We start from the raw sequence: 11906 nt of genomic DNA on the forward strand, positions 1-11906 counted from the left end.
GATAAAGATAAAGCCGTTTTCGCGGTTTTTAACGGGTGTGAAAGTACGCGTTTCCAGGATCAATAACATGTACCGGAAGTGACGTTTGTACCCCCGTTAAATTTTGTGTCCACGTGGTTGAGGATCTATGATCCAGTGACCTTCCGTGAAATCACCCTATACATACAATAACCTTAATGTACTTAAAGTACATTTAACTTTTAACAGTCAGCAAATGGAGTGACTGGTCGTGTGGAATAAAAGGAAGAGACACAAGTGGAGAAGGCACTTATTGGGAATGGCCGTGTGTCCTGAGGCTATATTGAGGGTGAGTGTTGTGTGGAAGGTAAGTGCAGGGCTTTGGCATAAGGGTGTCAGCAGGGTAAGGTACATTGGTCGTGGATCTTCCTTGGTCGAGTGCAGTGGAGATGGCAGGTAGGGCGGTTATATGTTCCTCTTGCAGCGCATGGGAAGTCAAGTGGACTTCCAGTGTCCCTGAACACTGCATCTGTGGGAGGCGGGTCCAGCTGCAGTTCCTTATAGACAGGGAACTCGAGCAACAGCCGGACATTCTCAGGATTGTCCGCGAGACTGAGGATGCCGCAGATTGGAGTTATAACGTGGTCACATCCGGTACGGGCCGAAGGTAGTCCACCAGCAACGGGAGCAGGCCAAGAGCGCTGGAATACTCCTGGGGCCCTTTCCCTCAACAACAGGTATGACCCCTTTGGATACTGTTGAGTGTATGATTGATTGGGGGGGGGGGGGGGGGGGGGAGTAGCAACAGTCAGGTCTGTGGCAGACTGGAGATTCTGTGGCAGCAAAAGAGACTCCATGATGGTGTGTTGCCTTCAGTATGTTGGATTCAGGATATCTTGGAGAAGCTGCATAACATTCTCAAGGGAAGAGTGAGCAGCCAGAAGTCGTGCACATTGGCGTAAATGACGTAGGTAGGAAAAAGGCCAAGATCCCGCAGAGTGAATACAGGGAGTGAGGCAAATAAGTTAAAAAGCAGGGCCACGAGGTCAAGGATCTCTGCATGGCTCCAGAGATACATGCTAGTGAGGAATAAGAACAGGAAGATAGGTGCGGTGAATTTGTAGCTGAGTTGGTGCAGGGGACAAAGGATTCAGATTTGTGGACAATTGGGGTCTCTTCTGGGGCAGAGGTCAGCTGTATAAGAGGAATAGACCCTTTGAGCCTGCACCGCCATTCAATATGATCATGGCTGATCATCCAACTCAGTATCCTGTACCTGCCTTCTCTCCATACCCCCTGATCCCTTTAGCCACAAGGGCCACATCTAACTCCCTCTTAAATATAGCCAATGAACTGGCCTCCACTACCTTCTGTGGCAGAGAATTCCAGAGATTCACCACTCTCTGTGTGAAAAATGTTTTCCTCATCTCGGTCCTAAAAGATTTCCCCCTTATCCTTAAACTGTGAGCAATTTCAATTTTCTTACTATTTTGTTTAAGAGCCTTGGACCTTTATTAATTCACTTTCAGCAGTTAAAGTAATTTTAAAACACCAACTTGTTTAAAACACATTTTTTACATATCAATATTGTTTATGAAGACAACACCCAGTATTATCTTGTGTTGTACATCAACTCAATAAATTTCATTTCAGAGCTAAAAAAATGTTTAAACAGTTTATGTAGCATTTAAATTGTAAGCAAATGATGTTAATACCTTGCAGTTATGAAATCACTTTTCAAATTAGCAGTTCTTTTTCTTCCACGAACTGTAGAAACCCTGTCATTTCCCTGCCAGTTACAGCCAGCCATTCCACTGATACATCAGTCGAAGAATCTTCACTTAAATTGCAGCAGATTCAGAATACTTACTGTAGGTAGTCATTGCACATTTTTGTAAAAATTACCCCAGTTTGGTCATATTTGCACACTGAGTAAACACCAGTTGTGCTCAACAAACACAATTTCAATGATCTACAAAGATTCTCAAGTCTACACTTTGATTAGCAACTCTCTTTGCAAGGCAATTTAATAGAAAGTAAAATGCATTCTACATTCGGTGGATTTCCTCATGATTTACGAACTGCTTCAGGTTATGCAGACTGTCCCACCATGTGTAGAGAAACTTCTCAGCAATAAGTTTGAACCATGGTGTGATTTTCACTTCCTTGTTTTCTGCTTTTTCCAACAGTTCCTTCAATTCCTCTTGTGTCACGTAGCAATGACTTTTGATCTCATTAGGATCCGGTTGCAGCGTTACATCCTTCTGCATAAATATTATGTAGTCAATTTCATGTTCTCCCCAGATCCCATCAGACTGAGCCTTGTAATGAATGCGGGTCAAGTAATTCATCTCTTCTAAAGGGACCTGGGGTTAAATACAGGAAAGATTATTAAGTCGGGTTGCATTTTAAGCCAGAGGTTTTCACACTGATCTGATGATTTAGTGAACCTTGTTCATGACAAAAAGCTAGTTCAAATAGCAAATGTTATACAGTAAACTCTCGTTATAACACCATGGGGAAGGGGGAAGGGGGAGTGGTGTCCGTTATTACCAATTGTCCATTATAACCTCCTGGTATTATAGCATAAGTACTTGGTGTTTTAACAGTAATTTAAATTTACCATTGCATGTAGTTGAAACAAAAACGCAGATCATGGTTAATACAAAGCGCTGGAGGAACTGAATAGGTCGGGCAACATCGCTGGAGAACATAGGTGATATAGGGGCACTTCTCCAGACTGTTTCAGTCTGCCGAGTTACTCGGGCACTTTGTGTCATTTCATAGAAACATAGAAAATAGGTGCAGTGGTGGGCCATTCGGCCCTTCGAACCAGCACCGCCATTCAATATCATCATGGCTGATCATCCAAAATCAGCAAACCGTTCCTGCTTTCACCTTAAACCTAGGCTCTGGTGCCGCTGGTCTGCAGCTGTGAACCTTTCTACAAGGTTCCTTTGTGGCAAAGACACAAAGACAAAGACATGACAGAAAGGTGGTGTCAGGCCTCTGCAAGGTAAAGGTTGGCGTGCCAGACTAAAGTGGCACCTCTCTTATCCGTCGTCACCACTTCTATTGAAACATGTCATACCCAAAATATTAATGGTTTCTCTCCTGACTTAAGTTTTAGTATTTTTAGTAATTTCAGATATCTTTTTTTTTTTTAATGTATAGATTATTTGCAATCTCTGACACAGTAAGTTCTGCAGCATCTCACCTGTTGCATAGGTATGCCAAACTCCTCTTTTAATCTGCGCTGGGCTGCTCGTCTCACACCAAGTGCATCCTTCTCTTCCGTTTCTGCTGCAGTGCTAAGAGGATGGCTGCAACAAGTGTTTGTAAAACAGCCTGGAAATAAATCAACAATTTATTGAACAAATTTCAAAATTTATTGTTAACCAAAGATCCAAAACTGTATGATTGGCTTGTAACCCAACCTCGAAAATTACTCCAACCCCAAATTAATTCCAAGCTGTAAATGTACCCCAAAGAGGCACTGGTGGGATATGGAAAATGTAATCCAAATCCAAAAGGAAAAAATTTGGATTGGCAATAACTGTTGATCAACTACAAAGATGTCAGACAGACACAAAATGCTGGAGTAACTCAGCGGGACAGGCAGCATCTCTGGAGAGAAGGAATGGATGCTGCCTGTCCCGCTAAGTTACTCCAACATTTTGTATCTACTTTCATTTGAAACCGGCAGCTGCAGTTCCTTCCTACAAAGATGCCAGCCCTGGTCGTTGATTGTGACTTTTGGCTTCATTTAGAAAGGACCAATTAGAGGGGGAAAGTTTAATGGAGATGAGCAGGGGAAGTTGTTTTGTTTTAACAGAGTGGTGAGGGCCTGGAATGCAATGGCTGGGGATGGTGATGGAGGAAGATGCAATAGTGGTGTTTAAGAGGCTTTCAGATAGGCACATGGAAATACAGGGAATGGAGGGATATGGATCATGTACAGGCAGAATTTAACTAGGCTTCATGGCACAAACATTGTGGGCCAAAGGAACCGATCACCCGCTGTACTCCTCAATGTCCTATGAATTAACTCTAAGTAAATGTTCAAGGCAATTTTTAGCTGTTCTGTACATCTGTACATCCTGGAAGTTAGCCAATTAATACACTCCTTATTTCAGTTAGACTATTTTCCTTCACTATCAAAAAACTACAGAGAATTTCAATTTTTAAACAATTTCTGTCCATGAATTAAATACTATTAACATTTAATAGGATTTAAGGTGCTGATCGTATGTTGTGCATCTTCAAAATTAGAATGATACAATGCAGAAGATAACCTAACTAGTCTCATCCTTAAATCTTGCGTGACCATTCATCCAATCCTCTTTTAGACCGCATTATCGATGGGTTCCACCATCCCTCAGATCAGAAGTTATTTTTCTTCTCCAAATACCTTCACCCTTGAATATTTACTTTGCAAATTCCTCACTTCTAAACTGTTTTCCATTCTGTGCTTTTGGTCAGAATGCACCATTTAGCAAATGCTTAAGGTGGATGCAGTCGCATCATCTGGCCGCATCCAGTCATGGTCAGATGGCCTGATGAAGGGTCTTGATTCAAAACGTCACCCATTCCTTTTCTCCAGAGACGCTGTCTGACCCGCTGAGTTACTCCAGCTTTTTGTGTCTATCTTTGGTTTAAACAAGCATCTACAGTACCTTCCCACACAGAAGCACAGCTTTTAGTGTCCTCCTCTGGGGCAGAATAAGGATCTAATCCTCCTACCCCACCAGCCTCCATTCAAGAGATAATTCTCTGCAATTTCTGGCAACCAAGTTCTGTCTGTATCATTTGCAGGCATTATCCTAGCTGGTTTAGTTTTATCCCCCTTTTTTCCCCTCTTCTCCCCCCCCCACCCCCCTCCCGTTCTGGAAATGGAGGGCACATCCAACACCAACCCGCCAGGCATGTCTTCCTGCTCTCCATTGACCTTCTGTCAATATTCTTGTTCTCTAGCTGCTCCCACTCACTCATTGACCAGATAACCTCATCACCCTGGTTTCACCCAACCAAGACATCCTCTCCCCTGCAGCTTAACAAGCTTCTTTTATCCCTTTCTCGGTGCTGGGGAACAGATTCTGACCTGAAACATGAACGCTCTTTTTCTTCCCACGGATGTAGCCTGACTTGCCAAATATGTCCTGCATTTTCTGCTTTTATTTCAGGAATTTCTGAATCCTTCGAATTTCTATCCAAGTCTCTGGATGACTAGTCTAAGGATCTATTCACTATACAATTGTTCCATGGCCCTAATGCTGGAGACTCCAGGCAAAAGAACGTGCGTTTCAGCGTCTGCCTTCTCATTGTCTCCTTTTTCTGAATGACAGCCAATACAGGCCAGTATAGGTCCACCGCTGATCTTCTGGCACCATTGGTTCCAGAGCCTTGTGGATTATCCGCTTTGCCAGACCAACAGAGGTCACAGCCTCACGGGCCGTGACACCGGCACGCAAAGTCAGCCTCGTTTGTTGTCTGTGGGGATGGATCTGCCGGCTCTGGCTCGGCCGGAGTTCCAGAGACCTGGCCGCAGGGGACAAATTTGAGCTGCTGTTGAGATCAACCACCTCACCTGGCCTGGGTGCCATATTTTCCGGGGGATGGGGGGGGGGGGGGGGGGGGGGGGAGAATGATTTAAAATGTGCTCTCGTAATTTTGTCCGGATTAAAGGAGGTGGCGGAGCACCAGTTGCCAGAAAATCGTTGGTGGGACTGTACAAAAAAAAATGTTTCTTGGAAAAATGAAAATTGCTTGCATACCTGGGAAAGTGATCTTTGCATCAGACCTCTGTTGCAGCAAAAGCTTCCCCTCATTGTTGAAGATAAAAACGCTGAAGGCTCTGTGAAGCAAACCTAAAAAATCAAAAGATTGGTAATCCCGAGCAAGGTTCACTTCTGTCTTAACAAAGCCTAGTTCTCAACCGTCTGAAACAAATTACTACTGACATTTCCAGCAAATGTGCTGAAAATAAATTACGATTATAACACACAGAGAGGTGGGAAAGGAGTGAACCAACAAGATGAAAATAACCTCAATTTTCAGTATCTGTTTAGGAACCATTTTGGAGAGAGAGCCAAAGCATCAGGTCCAATGTGGATCTCACAAATAAACATCACAATTCCTCAAGTGAATACAGAATGGTCTTAAAGGATAGCTTTTGGCCATGTGAACTGTGCTCACGTTTTCCTCCAATTTAGCCAATTTCTCCATTCACCTGATTAGTGAAGGCGCTTTGAGACAATATTTTACTGCAAAATGCTGGTTTAAATTTCATGGTCCCTCAATGGTCTCTGTTGCAAACACACACAATTATGCTTGGCAGCAAGAATAAAAGATACAATATAAACTAAAAGATAAAGTAATAATAGACATACAAGAACAAAGTACCTGGATGTAAACAAACAGATTTCAGTAACATTTAGGAAAGAACTGCAGATGCTGCATTAAATCAAAGGTAGACACAAAATGCTGGAGTAACTCAACGGGACAGTCAGCATCTCTGGAGAAGGAAAGAGTGAATTTTTGAGTCGAGACCCTTGTTCAGATTTCAGTAACAATAGGCTGCCCAGTATAGGTCCACCGCTTTCACCCCTCCCAGCAGCAAAGATCATAAAGGATCTTTGCCCAGCAGTGCCACAAGGTTAGTCTCCACAAATAGCAATGCTAAAGGGCCTGTCCCACTTACGTGTCCTTGGCATGCAAATTACGCGACCTCGTCGTCGCGATGAGGCGCATGGGCATCGTGTGGCCGCGCGGGGCCAGTCCCACTGAGAAGCGCGGAGGGGTATGTAGTTGTGCGCAACATCGCACAGGGCTCCAAAATTTTTGTAGTGAACAAAATCTTCGCACGCCAACGGCCTGTCGTGGAACTGACGGCCAAAGTGGGACAGGCCCAAGACCCTGGCGCGACGCAACGTCTCACCTCCAACAGCAGCAGAAGCAGGCAAACGATCGCCGAACTCGGCCTGGGGCTCACGGCCGTTGCGGTCCGGATCCACCACCACTTCTACTCTCAGAGCGGGGCCAAGAAAATTGAAGATGGAAACAAAATGCAGGAGTAACTCAGCGGGACCGGCAGCATCTCTGGAGAGAAGCAATGGGTGACGTTTCTGGTCAAGACCCTTCTTTTCAGACTGAAGAAGAGTCTCGAAACGAAACATCACCCATTGCTTCTCTCCAGAGATGCTGCCGGTCCCGCTGAGTTACTCCAGCTTTGTGTCCATCTTCAAATGAAGTCACGCGCTCCAGACGGCTGTGCGTACGCAAGTAATCGCGCTCGACCTTCGCGGGACCGTTGCGGCTCAACGCGACCACGAGGTCGCATAATTTGCGTGCCAAGGACAGGCCCTTAAATCTTTCCAAACATATGAAAATATACATATTGACTGACTCCTCAAGTTCCATTCATTCATACAGCTAATGGACATTAAAACTCATTCACCTTTATTAATGTTTTCATTAAGATGACAATTTCTCTTTGTGTCTGCTCCGGTTTTTACATCATTCTCATCAATGAGGATGCACATTTCAGCCAAGAGCTGGACCTGTTTGGCATCCAGGTTGTCCATGTTTATTTCTGGCATGGTTGCTGTGCTCCTCTTTCCAATATACCTGAAGGTCAGAGAAAGAAACAGAACTAAGGAAGAATTTCCTTCATGTCACACATTAATCCAATGATATGCAATTGTAATGTCTACTCTACGCATAATTGTTCAAGGGTTTCTTCAAAGTACAATTTGATAGGTGATATTGTGCCGAGGATCAACAATTGTCTCACTGAAATTATTTCTCACACGATATTTATCCCAGGAAGACTTATCCCAGGTCCAACAATTGATCTTACGGATGGTTAAAGATTACATTTGCCCTCCCAACAAGGGAGCAAGTTCAAGATAGCCTGAATTACAACCAAATTTATTCACATGAAGATTTTCCCACAATTTGGGAGAGTACCACCAATGAGCTAGCTCCCATTCCCTGGCAGTGGCAATCGTGGATTTAGGTTTTATAGATCCCATTTCCAATCTGACTAGAATTATACGAGATGTGCAGTGAAATGAAAAGTGGCAATGCTCGCAGACTTTGTGCAAAAAGACAAACAAACAAACAACCAAACAAACTACAAACAGAATGTAACAGAATCACATCTTCTTTTCCATATTAAATATTGTGGGTGGAAGGAAAAAGGGAAAAAAACAGCAATTTAAAATTTTAAATTGCCGTTCCTCCAATTTGTGTTTGGCCTCACTCTGTCCCCCGATGAGTTTCATTGTCTATAATTGGTTATCACCTAGCCCACAGCCAACAATGGACCGTTTCCTTCAACATAGTTACTTTTTTGCATATCATTCATTCAATTTGCTCCATATCTCTCTCCATATCACCGTATCTGCATTTGCCCATTTAAATAATGAAGAGGGGAAAACAAATAAAAACATCAAAGGCTTGAAAATATGTTGCAGGGATAAAAAGCAAAAACAATAAAAGGTTGAAAATATGTTGCGGAAGTAAAAAAACAAAAGGCTTGAAAATAGGGTTCATGCTACAATTGCGCGTTGCAGGTCTACGTGACAAGTCGGTCCGAAACGAATACATACCAGGAAGGCTGGTGTGCCAGCGAGCTGCATGCACGGTGTTGGGGTGGTTGTGTAGCCCGGGCGGCTGCTGCTGCTGCGCCCAGTGTCCGGGAAGTTGCAGCCCAGCGCTGGCTCAGACCCAGGCAGCCGGTGGCCCCACGGCACGAGCCAGTCAGCAGCGCCCGCATCATCGCCGCGCGCCCGCCTCGTCCAACCGCCTCGCGCGGCCCGGGCAGATCTTCCGATCGCGCGGCCCTCGCTCACGTCACTAGCACCGCCCCCCTCCCCTCCTCCTCACCGGGTCGAGACGTCCGGGGACGCTCCACCGCCCGCAGAGCAACCGGCTGCAGGGTCGCTGCAAGTCGGCTCACTGGGCGCGCGCTGCGGAATGGAACGCGGGCCCCGAATGCAACAATGGCCGCGTTCCGACAGTGTATCGAATTGCAGCAGCACTAAAAGCAACAACAGCACGGGTGCATTGTCCGGGGACGGACTCTCCCTGACCCAACCCACTCCACCTTCCTCTCCTCCTGCTCAATTTATTCCGCGCTCACGTCCCATCCTTCATGCAGCGGCTGGCCCAACGAATGCACGAATCTCTCGTCACTTCCTCCAGCTGAGTGAGGATGCCGCCGCCAAGAACCTCCTCCTCTTCCCTTTTTTTCTGTGCGTAGGATTTTATTTATTTAGCGAATGCAAAGTCCTTTAGCCAAGCAGTTGCCTCTTGATCTGCTGTATGAAGGGTGACAAGTCCTCCTTTGAGTCTTTGTTGAGGGCATGCTTCAATGATGTGTTGCATTGTTTGCTGCTCTCCACAAGCACACCATGGGGTTGGACTGCTGCCCCATTTGTGAAGGCTGGCCAAGCAGGGGCCATGTCCAGTCCTGAATCTATTCAGCGTCGTCCACTGCTTCCTTGGGAGATTGGTGCCAGGGACCGGTAGGGTGGGGTCTGACACCAGATGTTTATTTGGGACGTCCTTGGACTCCCATTCCCTTTTCCAAGCTGATTGGATGGTGAAATCAGCTGGTGGTGGGTTCTTCCAAATTGGTCGTCTAGATGGAAGTCGAGCAGTGGGTGGGTTGAAGATGTCCATGTGAATTGGCAGATGAGGGGAGTTTTTGGTCTTTTGGAGCATCCTTTGAGTGAGGACTACTCGCCGGATGTGTGGAGGGGCTATGTTGGATAGGACGGAGCCAGGGGAGTGGTGTTGAGCGGATTGTTCCTGTGATGATCCTCATTGTTGAGTTCAATTGGGTATCCACATGGTGTGTGTGGGATGACCTGGACCAAACAGGGGCACAATATTCGGCTGAAGAAAATGCAAGGGCTAGTGCTGAAATGCGCAGTGTGGGGGCTGCTGCCCCCCACTTTGAGCCAGCAAGCTTACTGAGGAGATTGTTTCTGGACTTCACCTTAGCTGCTGTTCTTTTAAGATGTTCCTTGAAGGATAGGGTCCTGTCAAGGGTCACTCCGAGGTAGGTTGGAGTGGGGGCATACTTCAGTTTGGTCCTGCTCAGATAGATGTTTGGTTCTCTTGTGGCTTCTGCATTATGGAGGTGGAACACACTAGAGACCGTTTTTGCTGGGCTTGGTTTTAGGCGCCAGGTGGGTGGTTGCAGGGTCGCTGCAAGTCCGCTCACTGTGCGTAGGAAAGAACTGCAGATGCAGGTTTAAACCGAAGATAGGCACAAATTGATACAGAGTAACGCAGCGGGATGGACAGCATCTCACTGAGTTACTCCAGCGTTTTGTGTCCATCTTCCTTTTTTCCTGCTTTCCGTTCGAACCCTGGGTCGCTCGTCACTCCCCGTCCCCGGGCTATTTTCCTGGCTTTCCTTACCTATTACCACACCTTCCTCACCGCCGTCAAGGCAGGGACCAAAACAACCCTCCCAAGTGAGACAGAGATTCACACGCACGCGATTCGCTGCATTTGGAGCTCTCGATGTGGCCTCTTCTCCACTGGGCAGGCCAAGCGCACACCAAGTGAACGTTTTGCCGAACACTTGGATTCTGTCTGCTGTGGGCATCAAAGATTGGTGGGCATCTGGATCCGTGGATTACATGCGATTTGAAATCCCATTTCTATTCTCACATCCACCTGTCTGTCTTTCACCTTCCCCGCTGTCAAAGAGAAGCCAAACGCAAATTGGAAGACAAATACCGCATATTCTGCCTTGGTCGTCTACAGCCTTCCACAGATGCTGCCTGACCGGCTGAGTCACGACAGCACCTTGTGTTTTATCCAAAATCAAAAGTTTGTTTTGGATAATGTACCTGCATCTGTGAAACATAGAACACTAGACCAAGTGGGACCCATTGGTCCCGTCCCCCTCAACGCGTGGTTTGGGGGGGGGGGCGGCCTGCGGCGTCACACACAAACTAACCACCCCCCTTGATAATATTATTCATTCTCTCCTTTTACCCATCCCCTCCCTATCCACTCATACATAGCCCCCAACTCACACGCGCATCTAGAGAGGGGGGGGGGGGGGGGGGGGGTTGTGAGGGTGGGCAGAGACAGAGAGGGGCAGAGCAAGAGAGAGAGGGGCATTAAAACACCCGTCTTTGAAATTAAATGTTAAACTTGGAAGTCCTTAAAGCAATGTTAATGCAATAAAATATTCGAATTTAAAGCTAAAAAATGAAGTTCAATCGGACTCTTATCTTTAAAGATATGGAAGTCAGCATGAAGCTTTGTTCACATTTGGTTCACAAAGTGAGAATGACCGTTGCGAATGTTCTGGAAAGATGAGCCGGGAGGCTCGCGGGAGTCGGGGGTGACGTCACTCGCAGCGTGTGGAACACAGTGAAAAACCAGGGTGGGGGGGGGTTAGAGGGGTCGGACGGTGACATCACTCGCAGCGCGTGGAATACAGTGGAGCAGTGCCATCGCGACATCCCCATCTCGTTTCTTTTCAAAGATTTGTGAACATTTTCATAAATAACTCACAAAATAAAGCTCGAAATTTTCAGGTAAGCCGTCTTTTGACTTCACCGGATAAATCCCTACAGGAATATGTAACATTTTTACCGTCATGGCTTTTTCGAGCAGTATGATTATATACACACACACACACCCAAGATCATAGTTTTATAAGTATAGAGATAGGTGCAGGAGTAGGCCATTTGCATTTCGTGCCAGCACTGCCATTCAATATGATCATAGCTGATCATCCAAAATCAGTACCCCGTTCCTGCTTTTTCCCCCTTATCCCTTGATTCCGTTAGACCTAAGAGCTATATCTAACTCTCTTGAAAACATGCAGTGAATTGGCCCCCGCTGCCTTCTGCGGCAGGAAATTCCACAGATTCACAAATCTCTGGGTGCAAAAGTTTTTCCTCATCTCAGTC

General features: G+C 46.0%; 1 protein-coding gene across 3 annotated transcripts; it reads right to left on the minus strand.

Annotated features, from left to right (window-relative positions):
• Positions 1–1444: 1444 nt before the first annotated feature.
• Positions 1445–10414, minus strand: idi1 (isopentenyl-diphosphate delta isomerase 1). 3 transcript variants are annotated; one of them, XM_033044792.1, is made up of 6 exons: positions 8669–9161; positions 8571–8638; positions 7415–7584; positions 5733–5825; positions 3176–3306; positions 1445–2324 (listed from the first exon to the last, which is right to left on the minus strand). In XM_033044792.1, the coding sequence occupies exons 1-6, from the start codon at positions 8738–8740 to the stop codon at positions 2007–2009; spliced, it is 852 nt and encodes a 283-aa protein (XP_032900683.1). In that variant the 5' UTR covers positions 8741–9161; the 3' UTR covers positions 1445–2006. The 3 variants fall into 3 exon arrangements, with proteins under 3 accessions (XP_032900683.1, XP_032900692.1, XP_032900680.1); XM_033044801.1 differs by lacking the exons at positions 8571–8638; positions 8669–9161 and adding an exon at positions 10393–10414; XM_033044789.1 differs by having other exon boundaries at positions 8571–9161.
• Positions 10415–11906: the final 1492 nt, after the last annotated feature.

This window comes from Amblyraja radiata, chromosome 2 (assembly GCF_010909765.2).
Source record: "Amblyraja radiata isolate CabotCenter1 chromosome 2, sAmbRad1.1.pri, whole genome shotgun sequence".
Taxonomy (NCBI): domain Eukaryota; kingdom Metazoa; phylum Chordata; class Chondrichthyes; order Rajiformes; family Rajidae; genus Amblyraja; species Amblyraja radiata.

Coding starts and splice junctions, on each gene's coding strand:
- idi1 (XM_033044789.1), bottom strand. CDS start 8,740: ATGATGCGGGCGCTGCTGACTGGCTCGTGCCGTGGGGCCACCGGCTGC. Junction 3,307..5,732: donor TGCAAAGATCACTTTCCCAG/GTATGCAAGCAA, acceptor ATTTATTTCCAG/GCTGTTTTACAAACACTTGT. Junction 2,325..3,175: donor TTGGCATACCTATGCAACAG/GTGAGATGCTGC, acceptor ATTTAACCCCAG/GTCCCTTTAGAAGAGATGAA.